General features: G+C 53.9%; 2 protein-coding genes across 9 annotated transcripts in view; both read right to left on the bottom strand.

Annotated features, from left to right (window-relative positions):
- Positions 1–916: 916 nt before the first annotated feature.
- Positions 917–8,260, bottom strand: TAC3 (tachykinin precursor 3). 5 transcript variants are annotated; one of them, XM_061123390.1, is made up of 8 exons: positions 8,211–8,260; positions 7,435–7,532; positions 6,782–6,900; positions 4,481–4,586; positions 4,260–4,289; positions 3,714–3,767; positions 3,257–3,331; positions 917–1,171 (listed from the first exon to the last, which is right to left on the bottom strand). In XM_061123390.1, the coding sequence occupies exons 3-7, from the start codon at positions 6,893–6,895 to the stop codon at positions 3,258–3,260; spliced, it is 378 nt and encodes a 125-aa protein (XP_060979373.1). In that variant the 5' UTR covers positions 6,896–6,900; positions 7,435–7,532; positions 8,211–8,260; the 3' UTR covers positions 917–1,171; position 3,257. The 5 variants fall into 5 exon arrangements, with proteins under 5 accessions (XP_060979373.1, XP_060979340.1, XP_060979357.1 ...); XM_061123357.1 differs by having other exon boundaries at positions 4,481–4,589; positions 8,211–8,258; XM_061123374.1 differs by having other exon boundaries at positions 4,481–4,589; positions 7,435–7,529; positions 8,211–8,223.
- Positions 8,261–8,614: 354 nt separating this feature from the next.
- MYO1A (myosin IA) overlaps positions 8,615–24,310 on the bottom strand; it is a 30,311-nt gene continuing 14,615 nt past the window's right edge. For 2 of the 4 annotated variants that reach the window (XM_061131889.1, XM_061131896.1), the window contains exons 17-30: positions 23,387–23,449; positions 22,987–23,187; positions 22,589–22,815; positions 21,819–22,019; positions 21,463–21,556; positions 20,853–21,002; positions 20,676–20,744; positions 19,965–20,039; positions 15,263–15,397; positions 14,300–14,406; positions 13,778–13,910; positions 13,506–13,658; positions 13,202–13,329; positions 8,615–12,948 (exon numbers count right to left, since the gene is read on the bottom strand). In XM_061131889.1, the coding sequence (XP_060987872.1) occupies positions 12,822–12,948; positions 13,202–13,329; positions 13,506–13,658; positions 13,778–13,910; positions 14,300–14,406; positions 15,263–15,397; positions 19,965–20,039; positions 20,676–20,744; positions 20,853–21,002; positions 21,463–21,556; positions 21,819–22,019; positions 22,589–22,815; positions 22,987–23,187; positions 23,387–23,449 (1,863 nt within the window). In that variant the 3' untranslated portion in view covers positions 8,615–12,821. The remainder of the gene's footprint in view (positions 12,949–13,201; positions 13,330–13,505; positions 13,659–13,777; positions 13,911–14,299; positions 14,407–15,262; positions 15,398–19,964; positions 20,040–20,675; positions 20,745–20,852; positions 21,003–21,462; positions 21,557–21,818; positions 22,020–22,588; positions 22,816–22,986; positions 23,188–23,386; positions 23,450–24,310) is intronic. The other 2 variants (XM_061131880.1, XM_061131906.1) reach the window with 1 other exon arrangement.

Raw genomic sequence — 24,310 nt, 5'->3', positions numbered from 1 at the left:
TAGACATTTTCCCTTTATAATAACTAAAGCAACCAGTTAAAGCTCAAGAGATCTGGCTCTCCTCCTTCTCGGCTCCTACAGTAACTTTCTTTCTATGTTCCAACCTAGCAAGATCAAGGGCTGTTTGCTGACCCAAAGCCCTGCTAGCCTGTAAACTGTGTTTGTGGGCCACCATCTTATCCCACTACCTGTCATAGGACCCAAGCCCAATATCTGGGGATAGAGAAACAATAGTGCTACAGATGCATCCTTCTTTGGGGCTGGGTCTTTGCACAATCATCATCCCCATCTCCCTTCTCTAGGAGTAAGAGTCAGGGGTTAATGTCGCCCAGGCCCATCCTGGAAATACAGAATATCTGGTTTCTCTTTTTTTTAACATTTATCTGTTCACTTGGCTGCATCAGGTCTCGGTTGCAACATGTGGGATCTTTTTTGCATCACGTAGGACATTTCCTTGTGCTGCACGGACTCTCGTGTCGCTCTGGCTCAGGAGTCACTGCACGTGGGCGTCATTGCTCCTCAGCACGCAGGGTCTTAGTTCCCCCACCAGGAATCAAACCTGGGTCCCCTACATTTCAAAGTGGATTCTTAACCACTGGACCACCCGGGAAATCCTTGTTTTTATCTTTATCTAATGCTCATCTGTAAAAGTCTTTGAGAGCTAGGAACCATCTTCCAAATTCATTTCCTCTTTCAATCACTAAATAAATCTTCCCATAGTAACTGTATGAAGCGATAAGTAAGACACTGCTGGGAAAATTGATATGTGTACAAAATAAAGAAACTTCCATTTATATATGACATAAGTGTGTGTATCGTGTGTGTGTGTGTGTGTGTGTGTGTGTGTGTATGTAATACAGCCAGAAGAGTCAAGAAAGGGAAAAACCCATCCACCAACCAAGTACATCCCTGTAGGTCATAATACGTAAAACTCCTTTATTGTTGAGGAATAGAGAGAGACATCACATTTGTAGGACGCTACAGAAATTCCAGGGCAATATGTAGTCAATGGTTACAGGGACTGGGGATGCTCACAAGGCAGTTTCTGCAGCAAGTGGGACAGAGAGAAGAAGGGGTGTTCCAGGGGTGGGGAGGAGGAAGGGAAATAGAAGCGTGTGCATCTAGGGGTGGGTGTCTTCACGATGTAGCCCAGGAGTCCAGGAGTGGAGTGCTGAGGACCAAAAAAAAAAGACCAGATCACATCTCTGTCCTTAAAACTCCCACCAACCGCCCCCCGGAGAGGTGGGGGAGAAAGGGAGGGGCCTCTGGAAGGGAGCAGTAGGGAGAATGGAAGCCTTAGCCCTCAGCTCTCCACGTAGCCTTTGAACTAGAGGCTTGAGAAACTCTCCCAGCTGCTTGCGTCTTCCCAGCTGCCACATGCATCGCACTATCCCCTGATAGACCCTGTGTGCGTGGTCTGAGGGGCCCACACAGAAAGACGCAGTGGCAAAGTTCACATCACCCTGGCATCCCTATGAGCCGGGCCCACACACAGCTCTGTCCAATGCACCTTGGAGCTAGTGCTCCCCTGGCCTCACCCCGTCCCTCCTCCTCTTTCCAGAAACCTCCCCGAGGAAGGACAGGTCCAGGGGTCACTTCCACTTCCTTTTTCAGCAGTTTCACATGAATGAAATTAGGCCGCACGATGATCTGTGTTGATCCATCTCATCTAATCTTTACATGCCAGCCCCCAGGGGCCTTGAGTTTATTCTCCCCAGTACTTAACAGGTTCAAAATGCGCCATCTGTGGTGAGATTACGAGGGTGGCAATTATGAGCCCAGTCCCTCCGAAAAAGCCTAGATTCACCAGAAAGCATTAAAAGTAGATTTCTATAATGCGCTTGTTTCTGCCATTTGTATAAAATACTATGGCAAAATTGCACTGTAATTATCTTTACGGCCGATGCATAACGTTGGGGAGAGTATGTCATCCAGATATAGCTGCCCGTATAATTATCTGGCCGTCGGCAAGACTGAAATAACAATCTAATGAGAGCAAAATGATACAGTAAGTACCATGTAATCAGCAAGTTACGGTTATTATAGCTTTTTGTGCCCCCTCGCCCGACACTGAATCGGGGGCACAGCCATGACTGTGGGCCCGGGAGTCATGCACCGGCAGTTTCATTGAGAGCCAGCTCCTGGTCCTCGGGTCTCCCTTGAGACCAGTGAGAGGGGGTAACAGGGCCGCAGGGGGAGGGGCAGGAGTCTCCAGGAAGACAGAGGCTTCCTGACCCCTCTCTCTGCCTCCCCCGACACCTTTCTCGGGAAGCCAGCGCAAAGAAAGCCATCCGTGAGCTGCTATTGCTGCATGTGGGAAGCCGGTGTCGAGGCAGATGGTTCCGCATTTCGACAAGACACTTCCCCTGGGGGGACTCACGTTCGCACACCAAGTAGAAGGACTGTCAGCCCACTCAGGCCTAGGGTCCAGCCCAGACAGCTTCAGGCAGGCAGAGCAGAGCCCATCGAGGCAACCCTGGGAACTTCCCTACACCTCGCAGGCTGCGACGGTCACAGCGAAGCCAAGGCACAGAGCTGTGTGCCGGGCGCGGCTCTGAGCACTCAACCCAGACGCAGAGCAACAGCCCTGTGAGATAATGTTACCATCCCCGCTTTTCAGAGGAGGAAACAGAGGCACAGAAGGATTATGTAACCTGGCCAAGGGACACAGCGAGTGAGTGACAGATCCAGGATTCAGACTCAGGCCACGCTCTTATTCATTACTCCACACAGAGCCATTATGATACTCTATGGTGGACCCGGCAACCCAAGATTCAGGATGATCTGGACGGTTTCAGCCTCCATGGGAAGCAAAACGCTTCACATGCGAATAAATGTGGTACCTATAATTATCCAATAATGATCTCTCCATCTTTTGCACAAATCACAAGAGCATACAGTACAAACAACAGAAGTTGCCCATCCAAGAAACCCCAGGGGAAAACCTCCCTTTGCTAAATCCCCCCACTCACTCCTGCTCAATTGTAAGCTGGGATCAGTGAGGCTGGAAAGAGATGAGAAAGAGGGGTGTGTGTGTGTGTGTGTGTGTGTGTGTGTGTTTTTCTGTGTGCACATGTGTGTGTGTGTGTGTGTGCGGTCACAGACAGGCACACACTTCCAAGTGTCGGGATATATTTAGGACGTTAATTATGACCATTAATGCCCACAGCATCAGAGGAAATGATCCTCTGGCAACGCCCCTCCTACCCCGCCACATGCCCACAATCCCCTCTCCTTGCCCTGAGTAAGTGTTTACCTCATTCCACACTGCGGGGGTACTTGAAGGTGCCAAAGCTGGGGATGTTTTCTTGGTTTATATCAACAGGAGTGTCTGGGGGGATGTAAAGGATGTAGTTAGGAGGGATTTTTCTGACTATGACCTTAACCGTAACCCAAAAGCAAAGGGCTGGCTATGCAGGACAGCTTTGGAAGGCAGAGTTAGGAAGAAGAGGGACTCTCTGTTTGGGAAACGGGGGAGGGGGCAAGCAAGCCTCTCTGACCCTATCCCAACTGCAGCAGGACCTTCTTAGAAAGGTCTCCCTGCTTTGCTCCTGGGGAGGGCTGGACTGTGGGTCCAAGCTGGTTGAGCAGAAGGGGTGGAGGAGCCCTTGCTGTAGCTAGGAAAAGTCCTGTCTTCCCCCCTGCTGGCAGACATGAAGCAGTTGCCTCCTGCCACGCCTTTGCAGCACCCTAGCCTTCCCCCATGCTCCTACCTGCCTGGAGGTTCCTCTTGCCCATGAGACCCACAAAGAAGTCATGCATGTCACCTGCAGAAAAAGGGCCAACACGGTCAGCCATCACGATGAGGGGCGGATACATTTCCCCAGACAGGCGTCCAGACTTCTGAGGCTGGCTCTGGTCCCTGTTTCTGCATCTCTCCATAGCTTGTCCCCCTACGGTGAGCAGGCTGTCCCCTTAGCCCAGCCTCTCCATCTACCTCCCTCTCCCCCATTTTTCAAGAACTCTCTAAAATTCTCCCCCCCAGCAGGTGCCTGATTTAGAATCTTCACAGCCACAAAGAGATCCTCTCGACTTGCACCACCACACCTGGAGAGGAAGACCTCACCAGGCCACTCACACCTGCCTCCTCTGGCACCCAGGGGCCGCTCATGCTCTGCAGAGGCTGACTGAGCAAGTGCAGTTGGGACGCTGTTTGCACCCGTGGAACCGGGGCCAGCCAAGACAGTCACTGGGCCCCACGCCCATGGAGTGCCGGGCAAGTGGGCAGCAGAGGTCGGGAGGGAGAGGGGGCTACTCACGCTTCTGGGGAAGTGGCGACTCCTTCGGACCTGTGAAGCAAGAAGAAGCATGTAACTGGGGAATGGGATCTGCAAAGAGACGGTTGGATGGGGCTCAGATCACAACCCTCAATCAGTCACGAAGCCATCTCCAGTCTCCTTCCCTCCTGGAGGGTCTCCCAAGCCTATTTAATCTTCAGAATCCTGCCCCCCAAACCCCTTTCCCTGGGGCTGTATCCTACCTACGCTGGCCTTGCTCAGCATCTTGAGCAATCCATCCAGGGAGACCACGCGGCTATCATAGAGTCTCCGGAGCAATGATGGGGGCAGCTGGTAGAGATTTGAGTCCTTCTGGGGGAGAGAGACAAAGAGGGCCAAGGAGGAGGCTCACCCCCAGTCCTCTCACTCTTTTCCCACAAGAAATGGCCTCTTCCCGAGCTCATCACAGCTGAACCTGACATCCTATTTCTTTCCAGATTTCCTCTGGTTCACACTAAAAGAGAAGTGGGCTCTCAGACTGTGGTCTGTGGACTAGCAGCATCACTGCTGGGAGTTTGTTAAAAATAATCTTGGTCCTATACCAGACCAACTGAGACAGAATCTGAGTCTTAACCAGGCTCCCAGGTGATTCATAGACACAGCAAGATTTGGGAGGCACGTGTAGAGGGAACACATTGGGTGTGCCTGAGGCCGACCACCTGTCCCAGTTTGCCCAGGTATGCGGGGCTCTCAGTGCTCACGCTGGGACAGTCCTGGGAAAAGCAGGACAGCTGGTTATGCTGTCGCCCAAGCTCAAAGGGGACAGGCTCCTGGGGCCCCTCCCGGCTCCTGCCAGCTCTCAGTGAAAAGGGCCTTTGGTTCTTTTCACCCTGGCACATCCAGAACTGGTCTGACCAAGGATATGGTTGCCCCACCAATCGAGTGAGCCAGGAATTTCCGAGGACGGTTCGTCAGACAGAGCTAGTATCCTCTGGTCTGTGCTCCGTGACTGAGCCACAGACAGGACTTGGTCCTGGGGACAGGTGGGTGTAGGCAACGGGGGCCACCAGCCATCCTGGAATCGCCCCTCTCTCCACTGCGCCCTGGGTGTTTCTCTCCCTGTGCTCCCCACCGCCTCTCCCTCTCTTTCCTCTTCCATGGGTTTCCGCTGTGGTTTTCTCTCTCCCCGCTCCCCCCGCCCCAGATTTAGAATTTCAGAAGGCAGCATGCTCAGAATGAAGCCTCTTCTTCTCCACAACTGAACCCCACTGTAGCCCCGCTGCTGAGCAGGGGTTCTCAGTCATCTTGGTGGTTTCACACATGCCAACCTGGCTGCCCAGGCACACACACATCATGCCCCCGTCTCGTCCCAATTTCTCTCGTCCTCATGGACCTGTAGGGAGAAGGGGCAGGAAGGCAACCTCTCTTTTACTGGACAAGAGGGGCAAGGTCGCAAAGCACAGTTGTCTCAGAGTAACAGGCCCGGCTATTCCGGCTCCAGCTGGAACTTTGGCTCCGAACACAGTGTCCAGCCTTTGTCTGGCACTTGCTCTGTGTTTTTTTAACTGGTTCTGGTCTTTTGGAGCTGGTGCAGCGGCTACCACCTGCAAGGTTGCCAGCCCATCATGCCTTGGGACACCCCACCACCTGGACAAAAGCTGATGATGTCACTCTTTGCCCAGCCCACAGCTTCCCACGCAACCACTTCACCAAATTGTTCAAATACTCTGCGCACCTCCTGTAATGAGATGCTAAACAGATCCAAGCTGGAGAGGCAGTTAGACTTCACACGCTGAATTTGTAATAAGTTCCACCTGTAATCATCTTAAAAGCACTTGTACCAATGTAATTGCTGTCTTTTCAAAACCTTGAAAAGACTTCCTCCTCGTTCTCCCCCAGTACCCCTATTCTGACAACTCGTATTCTTTTTCTTAGAGGAACTTCAGAAATTGGGGCCCAACTTGTTTTGTGGTTTTTTGTTTCCTATCCTGACTAAGCAGAAGCTAGAGAAGGACATGCGACAGGAGGAAAGAAAGGGTTGGGATCTTAGGAGCCCCTGAGGTTACTGGGGGTGGAAGAGCAGGGGATAAGGGAATTCATGTGAATTTTTAAACCACATATATATAAGACTGACAGGTAACAAAGAATACAAACGACCATTTGGGAGAGAAATTCTGACTGTTTCATACCATCCAGGGAGTGGGGAAGATCTGCCCCCTGCAAAGGGGCAGAACCTGAGCTGGACTCAGGGAACATGCGACCACCTTATCCAGCGCCATCCACTCACCAGGTCACCAGACAATCAGACAAACACTGTACCAGCGGGGCGGCTTTTACGTACAAGGTGTCAAAGCCAGGCAGAGGGACAGAGACGCGGACAGACATCCTGGGAGAACACGAGGCCCCCAGAGAGGCAGGGCGGTCCGGCTCTCTGGTGGATGATCCAAGTAACTCCCCACCCGCCCATCCCACCCTCCTCCCTACAGAGGTGGGACAGGCAGAGCGCGGCCCCATGATGGTGTTGGTATTCTGCTGGGGTGGGCAAACCAGAGGGGCAGCCTTACCTTGCTGAGACCCCCACCGGGCACCACCTGCTCCTGTGACTCCCCACAGACCGCACCAAGACTGCGAGCCGAGCTGAGGGCCAGGATGACTGCAAACAGCAGGGTGCTCCGCATGATGCCTAGGAGGGCAGAGAGACAGGACGGGGGAGGCGGGGAGGAGGAGGACACCACACAGGGGCAAACGCAGGAGGCATTTGCCCCAGCCCCCGGCTGCCCCACCCCAGCCTTGGTCGGGGAGAGCCTCTGAGCTGGAGGGGCTCAGCCTCCCTGCTCCCACCACATGTTCCCCCCGTCTGCACCTGGCAGGGAGCAATGGCGCAATAACGCCGGGGGCTCCAGCTCCCAGGGGAGGTAATGGACTGACGGGACCTGCACGGGTCTATTTCGTTCGTCAGCTGGAGGAGGGGTCCTGAATGCTATTTTCCAGCCCTAGATTCCCTAAGACTTAGGCCAAAACTTTCTAAATATTGGAAGAATCCATCTGTACCCACAGGCTCCAGGCATCACTACATCAACCCCTATCGCCTCTTTCTGCTCACCTGCCCAGCAGCCCACTCCCTGATCAAAGGCTGCCACCTCTGTCCCCTCCTGACTCTGCCCCTGTCCTCTGGCGCCAGCTCCCATCCACCCAGCATTCTCTGGCTTGTGCCTACCTGTGGAGCAGCTTGGAGCCTGGGACAGATGGTTTCGCAGGATCGGGGAGCTGGCCGGAAGCACTGCCCGCTCCTCACAAGCGCTGCTGGTGCTGCTGCTGTGAAGAGAGAAACGGAGTGGAGGGACTGGGGAATGTGGCAGGAACTCCGGCCCAGCTCTCTGATAAAGGCTCTGGGAGGGTCTGGGGGAGCCGGGGGAGGGGCTGAGAATCACCAATCCCAGGGTGGCTGGCAGGGCGGGAGGCTGGTGGGGGTGAAGGGGGACATGGGCTGCAGACATGCACACACACACACACACCACAAACCCAGCAGTGAGCTGAGGTTATCCAGCAACTCACAGCCCAGCAGCCCTGGAGCTGGGCGCACTAAGGATGATGTTGCTTACGCAACTCAATAGGTGAGGTCCCTGGGCTCTTTCTGCTCCATGTCTACCCACCAGCTCTTTGCCCTTTAAACTTCCAAGCCTCAACTGCCAGGCCAAACCAACTTCGGGCAGGTCCTTCTCTGGCCCCCCCACCACCACCAGGATGAGCAGGATCCCATCCCAGAGGATTGGGAGGCGAGTCGGGCACCCCTCTAGTCTTCAGGTGTCCCTCTGTCCTCCTCCCAGCTGGAGCTGACCCATCGCACTGGCCCTCAAACCTCTTAGGGTCAGCACTTCTCCCCAGTTGCTAGTGCAAAGCCTCCGGCGTCTGCCTCCCTCCATCGCCTCCCCAGGGCCAGTGCCCCTCCCCCCGGCCTCCCACCCCATTTCTTGACCCCTGAATCAGCCTCACGTTGTTGCTTCCTTCCAGAGTTCTCACTTCTGTCCCTCCTGCTGTCATCTCTGAGAGGAGGAACAGAACGCCACGGCTAACTGTTCCCCTCGCCCCCGCTCCAGCACTGATCTCTTAATTGCTTCTTTTTCCCCTTCGTTATGTTTATCCCCCACTCTGTCTCCATACAACTCAGGCATCTTCTCCCCTGAACGTTCAAGCCTCTAGTTCTTGCCCCACAGTTGAGAGGCTTCACTGTGCTCACTTCAGCCCCTCAAGGCAAGAGAGCCCCAGGGGGAGGGTCAGAGTCAGGGTCTGAAACAGACCCAGAGAGAAAGAACGCCGCCGCCGTAGGAGATGAGGGGAGGTGAAGTGAAAGCCGGCTTCAGAGCAGTCGTCAGTGTCAGTGTTTATTTATAATGGAGGAAGAATTTGAACATCTGCAAGGTACTTTGGCAGGGAGCAATTCAACTGATTTTCATCACCTCCACTGTGTGAGCGGGAAACATTGCTATTTTCAGACAAGGGAACTGAGGCTCAGAAAGTTCAGCCACACGCGTCGGGACAGGTAGCTCCTGGAGAACAGCCTCAAATCCAGGCGTTTCTCCTCCCAACCTCCCCTTCATTGTACTGCGCTGGTCTGTACTTTGACCAGCAAGGGGAGAGTCAGGTCCCCCAGAGGGGTGGGGGTCCACCTCCCCAAAAGACCTAGAGATGGGGACCGGGTATCCTTCTACATCTTGGGATTTGGAAGAGAATCATAGCTCTGGTGCATATTTATTACAATGGTTCCCACTCACCAGCACCTCTCCCAATCACCCTATTTAAAGTTGCTACCACTAGGGACTTCCCTGGCAGCCCAGTGGTTAAGACTCCGAGCTCCCAATACAGGAGCACAGGTTCAGCCCCCAGTTGGGAAACTAAGGTCCCACATCCCTCTCGGCTTGGCCAGAAAAGAAGATTTTTAAAAAAAAATTACTACCACTCCATTCTCCATATCCCCTCATTTCTTTTCTTCATACATTACATCAAACATACTACAAATTTACTCAAAGTCTGTCGACCTCACCTCCCACCAGAATGTCAGCTTAGCAAGGGCAAGGACTTTTCATCTGTTTGCTATTGAATTCCCAGCTCTATCGTGTTTGGCATATAATAGGTGCTCAATAAAAGTTTATTTATAAAACAAAAATGGTAGCCTGAGTCCAGCTTCTCACATTGCCACCCACAGTGTGGATCTCCCATGAAGCCTCTCGAGCGTTGCTAGAGTCCTGAAATGTTTCTTTCCCCAGCCCACCCACCCTCGGACTTGGGCCGTACTGAGAGGTCATTCTGGCTGCACGGGACTCCAGGTTCATCCCCAGGTGAGGGCAGCAGCTAGGTCTTGTTCCTGCATGCTCATTCACTCAGTGTCCGACTCCTTGGGACCCCATGGAATTACACGAGAGGCCACTGCGGCCTCATGTAACTACCCAGCTAATTACATGGCTCTCTGGGGAAACCATGGCCCCAGACTCAGGGTTGGGATAAAGGGCAGAAGGGGAAGGCTGTCTACATGTAAATAATATGACTGGTTCATGCCTTTGAGCAGTTCAGATACTATTTTAATTGGACCTGGACATCTCCCACCTCCTCCCCTCGTCTCCTCTCACCAATCTGGAAAAGCAGGTCCAAGCCGTACAGGTTGGAGGGAATTAGGGGTGCAGGAGGAAGAACATATTAGACGAGGGCCAAGGACTAAAGTCTGCCCCCCACCACCCCATTCAACCCTGCCCCCATGCCCTGGTACCAGGGAAGCAAGGCTTCAGCAAAGGTCCAGCATGAATAATGTCCTTTGATGATAAGGCATCTCACAGGATGGCAGGAGCCAAAGATCGGGGGGAGCAAGGGAATGGCAGGGAGAATGGATCACCCCTTGATCTCTGGGATTAGCAAAGACTTGAAAGAGCTGGTGCTAAGTCAGAGCGGTGATGGAGGAGGGAGGCAAGGACGGGCTGGGCTTCACTTTGCCCACAGATCGTGTGCAAATAGCATGTAAAGCAGGTACTGCAGCTACAAAGCACCTGGGTGTTTTTCCCTTTGAACACGTGTGACTTGAGCCACATCTCAGACCCTGTCACTGGCCTAGAGGAGCAGAATCCCTAGAAGGATCCCCTCTGGGGCCCGCCCCTCTCTTTACTGCTGATTCAGGTTGGCGGTGAGGCCAGGAAATGGGGGAGCTGAGACGAGACGAGCAGGTCAGCCCATCCCAGGGGTCGAGGGGGAGCGTGTACTCGCGCGCTCGAGATGGCCTGTGTCTGTCCAGCACACCCACTGTTTGCGGGGCAGCACATGGACCCCTTCAACGTCCTGGAGGGGTGCTGCTGGATGCTGCGGGAGGGGCCAGAGCCACAGGCGACACTGGGCGGAGAGGTACCGGTGAGGAATGGGAGGATGCCAAACCCCGTGGCCAGGACACAGCTGGGAGACAACCAGCAGCAGGAGGAACGGGAGCCCCTCGGAGCCTGGGGCAGAAGGGGCTGAGCCTGGAGGGCTGAGCGAGAGCTGGTTTGTGCCGTGAGACGGCAGAATGACTCCTCGCTGCGGTTAGGGGGTGCTGGGATGACTGGTGCCTATCAGAGGCTCAAACGGCCAAGACTGAGAGAGTTGGATGGGTGGCAGGGAGCGGGAGGCAGAACTTCAGCTTCTCCCACCATGATGGAGCCACTTCAAGCCCCATGACAAGGGTAGGGAAACAGCCCCTATAGCCTTCAGGGGATGGAAACACAAGCTCTTGAATTCCAGAAGAGAAGCAGAGACAGGAAAGACGGAGGGGAGGGTGAGGTGGGAAAGTAAAGGAGAGAGTATCCCCACGTGCCTTCCTCAGCCTAGCATCCACCCACATGACTGAGGGGGAGGGCAGGAAGGGGGTCAGGAACCCTGCCCCCTCCCCCTCGCCCCATCCCCAGCCCGGAGAGCTGACAGTGCCTTCAGCCCTGGGAAAGGGAAAGCAGGAGAGGGAGCAGCAGCTGCAGATTCTCCTGGAATCGCTTCTGAAAATGACCAGACACTTCACTGGGAAAGTGACGACAATTTGGGCCCTGGGAGCAGGAGATGAGGCAGAGAGCCGGGGCGGGCAGGCTCTGGTCACCGACCCCTCTCAGCCTGACTCCGAGAGGTTGGGGTGGCGGAAGGGTGGCCAGAGCCCCAGCTCAGGACAGAGCTCCCCTACCCATGGCAGCTCTAGATGCTCACCCACAGGGAAGAGCTGCCTCCCTGGGTCCTATGTCAGCTCAGGGCAGGGTGTGCCAGCACTCAGGGCTGGCTTGTGCCCTGAGAGCTAGATTCGTCTGCAGGCAAGACGAGGAGTTAATCAGGTCTCCCGCCAGCATGATCACCTGGGGCGTGAGCTGCCTGCCGATGGAAGCTGAGGTGGAGGGAGACCCTGTCCTCAAGGCACGGTGAGCTCAGCGGAAACACGGAAGAAGCAGGGAAGGCAGAGACCATGGAAGGAGGCAGAGCCACCCAGACAGAAACAAAGGCAGCCATTTTTGTGCTCTCGCGAGCGATCTACCCCTAACTGCAGACAAAGGAGCTGCCTGTTCCCTAAAGGTAGACACCAGGGCAGAAGAGGCTGAGACGATACAGCATCTACCAGGAAATAGATACAGAGGAAGTGGGGGGACATCTAAAGCATGATACAAAATATCACGTGTTAACATCAGTCAGAGCCCTCGGAAACGGGGACAGTGAGATGGTGTGAGACAGCTGGAAACCCAGAAAGAAATACTGTCGATGACACATGGAAAACAAATGAAGACAAGAAGGAAGACGTCAGTCGTGGGGATGACAGAGTCTGGGTGGGGGAGCAGCCCCCTGTCAAGCGCCACCAGCTGCAGGCCCCAGCTGCAGGGCAGTGATTCGCAAGGTGACGGCTGGCAGCAGCCTGACATCTCCAGTGTATGGAAAAACAGGGGGTGCCAGGGGGCAGGTGTGAGGAAGTCCAGTGCTGAGCCGGGGATGGAAGGGACCATGCATGGAGCTGTGGACCCAGCTCACCTCTGCTCACATGAGCCCCCCAGCCTTGGGCCCCCTTTCAGGCTAAATCTCGAAAGGATCCCCATATCTGACGAGACAGAGATCCTCACGTCTTCCCTCCAGGGACACATTTAATGAATCAGCTCATTGGCCACCTGCGACCTGAGCCCTATCCCGGACTGCCCTGCCCCCACCCTAGTCTCTCCAGACCCTGCCAGAGCTCAGCCGGTCAAGGAGCCCAGAGACAATTTCCCTTCTTTTTCGTTCTTATTGTCTGCATTATCTGGCTCCAAGGAGCCCCAGTAGAGGAAAGGGAGGGGCCGGAGGGTCTAAGTACAAGCCGGAGAAAGGACGGAGCAGGGACCCACCCATGTGATCAAACGTTCGCAAAGTCTCTTGTCACATTATTAGTGGGCAAAGAGGCCGAGGGTGGGAGGAAGCTGACTTTGGAGAGAGTTCTGGGAAGGTTTGGGAGAAGCTAGGTCCTCTTCAAGGGTTCTTCAGTCTCCGCCCCCACAGCCGATCAGGGGGTTCAGACTCGAGATCCCCCCACAAAGGCGGGCGGGTACGGGTGGGGCCGGCGCCGGTCCAGGAGGGAGAAACTGCCGCGCGTCCTCACTGTACAGTCACCTCCAGGCAACGACTGCCCTTCTTCTTGCAGCTCAGCTTGCCGGTCCCGCCACCCCCAGGGCCCTGGGCGACCTTGACCGTCAAGCTGCCCTCCTTGGACTTTACTGCGAACCTGGACGGGGCACAGACAGAAAGGCAGAGCTAGCGCCCCTGTCCCCCCACCCCACTCCTGTATTTTCACAGTGGCTCCCCCCTCCTACCCACTGGCCCAGGAGCCAGAAGACTCAAGGCCACAGGAACCTCGGATGGCCCTGGCCTGACACAGTACGCTTCGCCTTCTGACAGGACAGATTTTCCCGGTCACAGTGACCACCAGCTTGGTCGTCTGCTGCAAGCCATCCCTCGCCCCCGGCTCAGGGCCTTACTCCTCAGTCACGGTGACTGGAAGCCGTGTCTGCGTGGCATCCAGCGTAGCCCGGTATATCTTGGTCAGCAGCTCAATCACGTGCTCACTGACCAGCAGGAAGTCCCCCTTGGCGCCCACCGAGGAGATCTTAGGGAGGGGAGAAAACAGCAGGGAAGGGATTCATTTTTCCTCCTGGCAGCAGCCTGGGAGATATCAAAGGCCCGGAGGGAGATGTTGGGTCCCCCTCGCCTCCAGCTCAGCCTGGCCCTGTAGTGTCCACCGCCTTCTCCAGGCTGGGCTCTGCCCCCACCCGGCTCTGATACCTCGCTCAGATGCAAGCTAAAAAGCCCATCCTGGAAGCTGGTGACCGACACCCCGGCCAAACTGCTTAGTGGGATGGCAGTCTTGGCCTGGGGATTCTTGGTGTCTGTGATGATCACATGCCCCTTGGTCAGGAGGAAGATTCGCGAGGAAGTCTAGGGACAGAAGAGGAAAGGGTGAGGGAAGGTGACGATTAGTCCTCACCCTTCCGGCTACCCGCCAGGGCTCTGGATCAGGCTCGGGGGGTGAGGGGGGTTAGGGTATGGGACTTCACCTTGCCGTTGCCACGATTGACCTTCATCACAGTCTCAGCCATCAGAATAGGCCCTTCTGCCCCACCCTTCAGCTTCTGCAGCTTGGGGTTTCTTTGCAGCCCGACGTAGTCACCGTGAAACGGAGTAGGGACACTGAGGACACACAGGAAGTGCACAGGGGAGACGAGGTCCTGACCTCTGACCCCAAGGTCTCTGCACCTCCCCCATGGAGTTCCCATCCCAGTCCTCCCGTCTCCATCCCCCATCCTCCACTGTATCCTCTGCCTCAGTGGTTCTTAGACATGCGTGGTCCAGGGCCAACATCAGCGTCCCCTAGAACCCGGTTAGAAAGGCAAATTCTCGGCCCCGCCCTAGACCTCCTAAATCGGAAACTCTGAGGAGGGCACGCAGCCATCTGGCTGTTATCCAGCCCACGGGGTGACTCCGATGCATGCTGAAGTTTGAGGACTCCAGCGTGTTTCTTCCTGGGGAAGCTTCTCTTTGGTCTTGAGGAAACGGCGCAGGGTCTCGGAGGGCCTCACCTCTGGGCGTATGAAGCCTTTTTGCCCTTGAACAGCTCGCTGGCACAGAGCTTCTCCCTCAGGACCTCTACCTGCTTCGGGGACAGCTGATCCCGGAATTTCTTGCACTGTGACGGGGGAGGGGAAGGAGCGAAGGTCACGGAGGAAGAGGGCAGGGCTGGGGTGTGAGGTGGGGAGAACACTGAGATGAGAAAGGAGCGGGGCAGGGGCTGGAAAGAGACGGAGGTGGAAGGACAGGGAGCAGACACTTTGCGGAGGGCTGGAGGAGCCCCGGGGAGGCGGGAACTGTTGGGGGCCTGGCGGGAATGGAGACCATCACACTCAAGCCCCAGGAGGGCGGTGCACCCAGCGCACAGCCTAAGGCGTAGTCCCAGACAGGAGCGCAAAAGTACTCCTGAAGAGAACTCTGTGCTAAGTGAAATAAGCCAGACGAGAGGACAAACGTGGTAGGATTCCACGTATATGAAGTACCTGGAATAGTCAAATTCACAGAGACAAAGAGTAGACTTTGGCTCCAGGGGCTAGGGGACTGAGGAGCAGAGGGTTTTTCTTAATGCGTACAGAGTTTCAGTCAGAGATGATGAAAAAAGTATGGAGATGGACGGTGGTGATGGTCACACAACAGTGTGAGTGTCCTTAAGGCCTCTGAACCGTGTATTTTAAAACGGTTCAAATGGGGACTTCCCCGTGGTCCAGTCGTTGACTCCACCTTCCAATGCAGGAGGCCCTGGTTGGATCCCTGGTCGGGAAACTAAGATCCCACATGTTGTGGGGTGTGACCAAAAGAATTTTTTTTATTGGTTAAAGTGGTAAATTTTATGTGTTACCACCATAAACAAACAAAAAAAATGTTTGAGTGGAAGAGGGAGGCAGAAGAGGAAAATCAGAGGAAGGAGAGGAGAAAAACGGCAAACGAGAGAGGAATTGTCCGGGCGCCAGGAGAGCTGCCCAGGCCCCACTCACCTTCCACTGGTGGAAGAGCCTCTGGAGCTCATGGTTGGCTGTGCTGAAGCACTTGTAAGGGGCAGACGGCCACTTTTTGTCCAAGATGCTGGGAGAAGGCAGGTCGTTCTTCAGCCCCAGTAGGAATCTCTGTACCTGGGTTGGGAGCAAGGGGGTTGGGAGTGGGATGACGAGAAGACCTCCTGACGGGCAAACTTGCACCCAGACCCTGCCCCTTCCACGAGGAAGGCCACCACAGGCAGGAGCAACGAGTGGGGCTGAGGAGGTGGAAGCGAGCCCACTGCCCGTCTCTTCAGTGTGAACGTGGGCCTGAGGCTGAGCGGGAGCAGCATGAACGGCAGATGGAAGGGAGAGGTGGGTTAGATCCAAGCAGAGACCGTCCAGCCATTTTAGTGAGGTAGGAGGAGCCAATATGAAAACTGGCCTTAATGTCTTGTTCCTGCAGTTTCCTGTTCTCAAGACTCTTAACCGTCCACAGGTGGCTGCCCCGCTGTTAGCTGCTGGACGCGAACCACATCTTCCCTCCTCTGCTCAGTCAAGCCCAGCCCTGCAACCTGGCAGAGTCCTGGTCGCATTGCCGCCAGGACACTGTTCAAAGTCCTCTACTTATAGTGCAACCTCACGTCATGGGATCCCCTGTGTTACCCCGGCACACGAACCAGACTGGACTCCTTGCCCTGCCCTCTGCCCAGCCCGTGATTACCGCTCTCTGCCTTAGCTAATGCTGCTCTCAGCTCAACTCTGCCAACCCAGATTCTACTTATCCTTTGAGACGGAGCTCAAGGCCGTCCCAGATTCCCTGGGCCAGGGTGTCTCTCCTTTGAAGTCCCTCAGCACTTTGTCTATGCTTCTGGTTTTTGTAGTCCTGTTATTTGCACGGCAATCTTCCCCCTCTTCTATAGGGCAAGCCTGTGGGAGCCAGGATCCCAGGTCCTGGCTGTTTTCACCATTCAACATCATTGAGAATCTGCTCTGTGCGGATACTGTTCTATGAAACACAGCCGTCAACAGCCTCTTCTCCCTGAGTTTATGTCCTACTGAGACTGGAGAAGGAGACAGCCCACAAGCAAATAAACACAGAACATAACATTAAAGAATTCTGTGCGCTATGGTACAAAAAAAGCAGGCCTGAGACAGGGATGAGAGGTGGCATATTCCAGACCCAGAAGGAAAGCCAGTGCGACTGGCCTAAGCTGACTGAGAGGAGAGAAGATCAGAAAATCGGTCGGCCAAAGACCGATCATGAAGGGACTTGTAGGCTGTGATAGTGAATCTGGCTTTTACATGGCGTGAAACAGAACACCATTAGTTGGTTTTATAAGAGTGACATAATCTGCCTTAAGATTTTACATTTTAATTTGTTTAATTTTTTAAATGTAATACAATTTACTTTTTTATCTTGAAAATTTTTTAATTTGCATGAAACTTGAAAAAAGATTACAGTGAGCATCTGAATAATATATACTTCTTACCTAAATTCACCTACTGATAGTACCTTACCCTACCGTTGCACTCTAACACACACTTATATTCAAATACACATAAATATATAAATACACACATAGGTACAAATCTTGGCTACTATAGCATCCTAAAGTAGGTCACAGTTATCAAGACATTTCCCCCTGAAACTTAAGCACACATTGTCCAAGAACCAGAATATTTTCCTACACAATTATAAGTCCATCACCACACCTTAGGATATTAACATTAATTAAATACACTCACCCAACAGCAATGCATATGCAAATCTCTTCTCATGTTCTTTATAAACTCTATAAGTATCCTCTTTGACTTTGCTTTTATTTTTCCTGATCCAGGATCCAATCAAGTTTCATCCATGGCATCTGACTGTTTAGTCTCCCCCAATCTAGAACCAGGACTCTTAAGTCTTTACATCCCAGGGAGTACCTAACACCTTGTTTGTTTATGGGACAGAATTATTGAAGGTATAGAAAATGACTTGATCTTGAACACTTCCAACTTTTTGGAATTTTTATGAAAGCTTTCTATTGAGACATTAGGGTAAAACACAAAAATAGAAAAAGCAGAGTAATATTGCTATATTAAATAGTTATAAAATAGCAATATTGCTATATAAAATAGTTATAAAATAGCAATATTGCTATAACTTGGAACCATCCAAGCTCTTTGTACCTTCCACTACCCAGATCTAGTGGGCTTAGTCTAATTACCCTGAAGTCCCAGTCCTTGGCCTGCTTTGATTTAATTCAATAAACATTCCTAAGCATCTCCTATAATCCTCCATATACCAATTGGTGGGGAGCTTCTGAGGCTTCTCTTTTCATTTTCTTAGACCTAGAAAGTTCCACTTTTCCCTGTGTGTCTCTTCTGCCCCCAGGTCTAGCCAGAGTCACAGATGCCTGGGTCTCTTTGTCTGTGGTGGGGGTGGGGAGGGAGGAAGGAGAGGGGAACAGGTACAGGTGGTGATTAACTAGAGTCAAATAGCTGATATCCCAGCTCTTACCGCACACCAGCTATGAAATGCCTACAAGTTATTCAACCTCTCGGGGCCTTCGTCATTTAGTCACTAAGTCATGTTGAACTCTTGCAACGCCGTGGACTGTGACCTGCCAGGCTCCTCTGTCCATGGGACTCTCCAGGCAAGAATACTGGAGTGGGTAGCCATTTCCTTCTCCAGGGGATCTTCCTGACCCAGGGATCGAACCCAGATCTTCTGCATTGCAAGCAGTTTCTTAATTGAGCTAAGAGGGTAGCCCCCTCTCTGCGCCTTAGTTTTTAACAATAAAATGGGTTTATTTTAAAGGAACATATATTTTGAATGGGCTTCCCAGGTGGCGCTAGTGCTAAGAACTCACCTGCCAATTCAGGAAACATAAGAGATACAGGTTCAGTCCCTGGGTCAGGAAGATCACCTGGAGGAGGGCATGGCAACCCACTCCAGTATTCTTGCCTGGAGAATCCTGTGGACAGAGGAGCCTGGCGGGCTACAGTCCATAGGGTTGCAAAGAGTCGGACACTACTGAAGTGACTTAGCATGCACACTTTGAATAAAAAATTCTCTGGGCATGTTTAACTAACCTAGGTGAGAAAACCAAGTGAAAGTGAATGTCGGTCAGTCGTTTCCAACTCTTTGTGACCCCATGGACTATACAGTCCATGGAATTCTCCAGGTCAGAACACTGTAGTGGGTAGCCTCTCCCTTCTCCAGGGGATCTTCAGGTGCTGTTTAATTGTAAATAGATTGATATAGATTGGACCAATACTTGATATGTACAATTTTAGTATGTAAGGTTTTTGTGCTTTTTTAAACAAAATGTTCAATTAATTAATTAATTAAAAATAGAATAAAATGGGGGAAAGGTAAGCACCTACCTCATAGGGTTGTTGAAATCATTCAAGTTAATGCTTTAAAGGGCTTAGCGTACAGTTAAGTGATAAAAAAAAAATAGTAGGTATTAGCATTAGTGGCATCAGCTAAGTAGGTAATAGTAAAGGCAAGGTAACGGCCTGGCCAGAAACACTGGGGCAACCAGTGCCCAGTGGCCCCCTGTGAGCAGACTTCCACAGTGGGTTTGATTTATGGAAATGCTGGTTTAAACCCAGCAGCTCCCGTGGTGACACTCTGCAGATGCCTGATAGTTGGCTGGTGAGCGTGAAGGTCGACGAGAGGTCAGTCAGGAGACAAGAGCAAAATCAGATTACAGGCTCGGTGTGCAGCGGGCAAGCACGTCCTCTGGGGGGGCAGACACACTGGAGCCTGCAGAGCGCCCGGCACGGGAGGAAGACGACGGGGCCTCCCTGAGAGAGGGTGGAGGTCCCAGGGAAGACTCGGGGAGGGGGGGAGGACGCCCAGAGCCCCCGTCCCTCAACTCGGCCAAGGGGACAGAGAGGAGCACCAGTGACTGCCTCACGTCCCTGCGAGCAAAGTCAGCCAGAGCCCTGACAACCGTCAATAGTCAATTCAGCCAAGCTCAGTTCAGAGTCGCTCCCGCCCTCCGTCCAAAACCGCCTGCTCCCCTCGCTGGTCTTTCCCAAGGCCTCACTGGAAGCCCTGCTTCCCGCCTCCGGTTTCCCTCCAACACTTCTCAGAAGCACCCTCGCTATCGGAGACATGTCTCTGGCAATCACCCCTTTCTGTCCCCATTTTCCTCTCGCTGGAAACTGTTCATAGTTTGAAACTCCAGGCCTGCTCCTGACTGCTTCCTGCTCACCCCGACCTGAGTCTTCCTGAATCAAGATCTTTCCTGAGGTTCACTTCCAGCCTCGCCTGCTACAGTGCCCGAAGAGATAGAAGGAAGGTTCCATTCCTCCACCATCACCCCCTCAACCCTAAAGTGAGTTTCGGGAGGTGGGGTTACTTAACCCTATGTGTGTCCTCGCTCTGCTCTTCCATGAGGCTCAGACTCTTCGATGCTCACTAACCGCCCAGCCCCAGGCTCTTCTCCAGCCCGTTCACCATGGACTCGTCAGTGGATGTGCCAGGACCCCTTCCTGCCGCAGGTTGATGCAGCGTCCATTCAGGCCAAAACGTGCTCTGATTCTACCCCTGGGTCCTGAGCCCTGGGGCCCTCCTCCTACAGCCCTGCCCCGTCACGGACAGAGGAGGCTCCTGGGGAAAGCTTCAGATCACCTCATCTTGAGCCCCACACACTTCCTCTTCCCACCCCCTCCCTCCCTCCTCCACGCCCTGTTTCCTTCCTCAGCCCCCAACACTTACCATGCTCTTGTAGATGAAATTCGACAAGATGAGGGCAGCCCCTGAGCGGAAGTACTTTCGATAATTCTTCCGGGCCTGGCAGGGACAAACAAGAAAGGAGCGGATAGTGAGTCCCGCCTGGAAGACAGAAGACAGGCTGAGGAGAGGTTCTACTACTCCGCAGTCACGCAAAGAACAGAGTACGGTAAAGAGCTGAGACTCTAACTGGAGGGAGAGAGTGAAGTCAGACAAGTGGGCTGAACCGGGAGGACACTCAGCGCAGAAGGCAGAGCTAAGTCAGAAGCACACCCAGGCACGTGTTCAGATCTCCCCAAGGTGCATCCACGCTCCCGGACACACACGGAGCAGACCCAGAAACACGTGCGGTCACACAGAGATGTGTCCTGGATTCGGCAGGACCTGCTCCCTGCCACCCCTGGGCTTCCCAGGTGGCGCTAGCGGTAACGAACGCGCCTGCCAGTGCAGTAGACATTGTGGTTTCAGCCCCTGGGTCAGGAAGATCCCCTGGAGAAGGGCATGGCAACACACTTCAGTATTCTCACCCGGAGCATCCCCATGGACAGAGGAGCCTGGTGGGCTACAGTCCATGGGGTCTTAAAGAGCCGAACGTGACTCAGTGACTTGGCGCGCACACATTCTTCCCCCCACCCCAGCAGCAGCTGGCACAGGGAGCCACGTGTGGGGATGAAACCCCTCTCCCCTCCCCATTACCTTCCACCCTCTCACAAAAGCCTGGATCAGCAACGCTGATGCCTTCATCTTCCCGTAGCGTTTCTTTTGCTGTAGAAACAATGAGCCTGTTAGAGAAACTCCACCTCCAGAGCCACCTTTCTACTTCCTGCTCTCCTAACAGAGTGAGGGGGATAGAACGTTAGGGGTAACTGGTACCATGTTGCCCCGAAACCAAGAGGATATGACGATCTGACTCTTGCGCATCAGTTGGTAGTGGGTGCGGCAGCGCCAGCCTCGGTATGTCTTCTGTATGAGCGTGGCTAACTGCTGGAGCCGAAGGCGCCTCTGCTCTTCCAAGTAGAAAAGCTGTGGAGGGGTGCAGGGGGCACAGAGAGGCTGGCTTAGGGGGAACCCATGGCCCCAGTGGCTTCCCAGCCAGTGTTTTATTCAATCATTCCTTTGTCCTCTTAGTTTCCTAATCTGTGCATCCATTCATTCAATTATCCACATATCCATGAGCCCTAACTCTTGAGCAGGCACTGCGCTAGGACTTGGACACTCAGACCGCTGACTCTCAAGGAGCCCTGCTTCAGGGAGAAGTGCCCAGACCAGCAAGGCAAGCACACCTAGCTTCCAGGGCCCAGGGCAGGCGGGCTGGGGCCTCAAGGGGTCAGTTCCCAGGGGTACAACCTCTGCAGAAAGATGTCCTCACCCACTATCCCTTCCAGGTTCTAGAAGCTCCCTTCAGCCAGCCTCTCACTCAGGGGGGCTCTCCAACCCTTCCACCATCCAGCCCCACCAAACACAAGTGCCCCCTGCAACTCACAGTCTTGGGGCTTTTGATGAAGATCTTTGTCTTCCCAAAGGCCAGCTCCTCCGAGGACATGCTCAGCTCCCCCAGGACCTTCTCGACCCCCTCCCTGCCAAGTCAGGTGAAGAAAGCTGTCCAGGGGCATCCCAGGGGATGGGCCTCTCCCAGTTTTCCTCTCCCCCTTCTAAGAGGGGAGAAGAGCTCAGGGTTCAACAGACTTCAGAGCCTCTGAAAAGTCATCATTCAATTCCTGTCCCCCAGTAGCCATTCGCCAAACTCCAGTGATGTCCATGGCACCGCCTGAAGGCGCTCCTCCCCACAGGTTCCTTGCACCGCCCCTCCCTGCCCCCCAGTCTCCCACTGAATCTTACTGGTCTCCACCATTCCAGCGAGGCCACGTGCTCCGGCTCAGCAATCGGTACCTTTCCAGGAAGGACCCGTAGGCCTGGCGGTAGGCGTAGCCTGCCCGTCGCACCCGCACGTTCTCCAGCAGCCCCAGGTACCGAGCCTGGACACTTACCAGCTCAAAAGAGAAGTGACCTCGCTGCTGATGCTCGTTGGGCTTTATGCACCTGATGAGAGGTAGGCCAAGGTCCAGGCTGCAGCAGCTTCACCCTTGCCAGTGTTGCCCATCCTAGCCTCTGCCCGCCTTGTGTTTGTTCTATGAGGCTTCAGTCGCGTCCAACTCATTGCAACCCCATGGACTGTAGCCCGCCAGGCTCCTCTGTCCATGGGATTCTCCAGGCAAGAACACTGGAGTGGGTTGCCATGCCCTTCTCCAGGGGATCTTCCTGACCCAGGGATCGAACCCGCATTTCTTGCATCTCCTGCATGGGCAGGCAGGTAGTTTACCACAAGGGCCACCTTGGAAGCCCACACGCCTTAGCTGAAAAGTTCCAGAGAAAGCAGGTATACCAGCCGTCCCAGTTTCGCTCAGTAGAGCATGGTCGCTACCTGACCACACCGCTCTCCCCATCACGGGACGTTTAGCTGCTCCATGGGCTCTGTTCCCCATGAGGAAAGGGTTTCTGGTACCCTTCTTTCAGGGAGCCCCTCCCCACATGGACATGTTCTACCGTGCCTGGACCCTGTGCGTGTCGTCACAGAAGCAGCATGTCCCCCTGTGTGCCCAGCATGTCACCTGATGTAGCTGGGGTTCTTGGAATACAGGTTCTTCATGAGAGTGGTCACGGAACTCTTGAACTGGGCCCCAGCAGTTGGGGGGCGTTTGAGAGATGCCTGTTTTGGATCCCCTTCAGGAAACAAGGACCGGAGGAGCGGGTGCCGGGCCTTCCACATGGCCTGGGACAAGTCTCGGAAGAGCAGGTCGTTGTTCTTGTCGATGAAGCTGTTGACGTTATAGGTCACCTGTGCGGGGACAGCACGTGGTCTGGCGCATCCGCCACACTGTCTGTCAAGCTCTTGGCACTCCCGGTCTCACCGTGACGTGTTCCCGGCTCCCGTCTCCCCCAGTGCCTCCCCCACGGTCTTCAGTCGCACCCAGACCCCCATCTTCACCATGCAGGCCCATCACATCACCTTGCCTGCATAGTGGCAGATGCGGAAGCAGCTGAGGCCCATGCTGTGGTCATACTGGTGCTGGGCGTTCTGGGTGACTTTGCTCTCATAGTGGCTGTGCTTGGAGAAGAGCTGGTTCAGCTTCGCCAGGAAGGTGGAGTCACTGACCACCCCAGGCCGCAGGCACTCCTCATCCAGCATGGCCAGGATGCCTTGCCGATTCTGGCCAGGGAAACAAGAACAGCCCAACCTAGACCTTGCCCTTCAAGATGTCCACACCTCACTGCCCCCACCCCCACCCCCTCATCCTTTGCCCTCCTGACCATCCTTATCAAGTAGGGTGGGAGGGGGAGAGAGAGACAGGGGAAGGGTGTTCAAGCAGTCTGGAGCGGGAGGTCCCAGAGATAAGAGAAGAACTTACATGCTCAATGAGGTTACAGATAATGCCATTATCAAAGTAGTCCACCTTCACCCACGGTATGCCCTGGCAAGGGGAGACATGACAAATTACACATAGCAGATCCAAGATGAGACCTCAAAGTCCCCACCAGAACCAGGCCCCCTTTCATCCACCCCACCAAGGACCATCAGAAAGCCCTGTAGTTCAGAGGGTCCTTGGTGTGGTTTCTATTACAACCTCATCCCTCCAGGATTGATGGAGAATTTGTGGCATGGGTGGACAGATGTCTGGGAGGACCCAGAGCAGTTGTGAGAGGGGGTGAGACAGTGTAGAGAGCTCTGGGGGTGCTGTAGGTTTGGGAGGGAAGAGTAATATGGCAGGTAAAGACTGGGATAGGAATCACCCCACTGTGGAAGGGGGAAGGGATCCTTGAGTATGTGGAAGAGCAAATTGCCATTCCGCTCTGGCAACAAGCCATAGAAGAAAAGCACTTAAGTAAACCAAAGGCTTATCATCAAACAACAAAGCTGATTTGACACATCTTCAAAGACCTGCATCAGTGATTCTCAAACTCAAGTGTTCATCCCAGTCACTGAGAGGGCTTGTTACAACACAGGCTTCTGGGTCTCAGCCCCAGGTTCTGACTCGGCAGGCCTGGGACAGGGCCTGCGAACTTGTCTTTCTCATATGTTCCCAGGGGCCACTGCTGCTGCTGGCTCAGGACTACACTTTCAGAACCACTGACCAACGTGATACATTGGGGCTGTATAATTTGTTTCTTAAAAAGCAAGAATGGTATAGAAGCAGAGGACCGAAAGACCATGAATCAGTCATTTGGAGAATTTGCTGAGCATCAGGCCTACAGACAGGCCCTGACCACCCAAGGGCCACATGTCCCCAGTTCGGGCCACTCCAGGTGTGGTTGGGGAACACAAGCCTTTCTCT

This window comes from Dama dama, chromosome 3 (assembly GCF_033118175.1).
Source record: "Dama dama isolate Ldn47 chromosome 3, ASM3311817v1, whole genome shotgun sequence".
NCBI classification, from domain to species: domain Eukaryota; kingdom Metazoa; phylum Chordata; class Mammalia; order Artiodactyla; family Cervidae; genus Dama; species Dama dama.
This window is presented reverse-complemented; position numbering and strand designations above follow the sequence as displayed.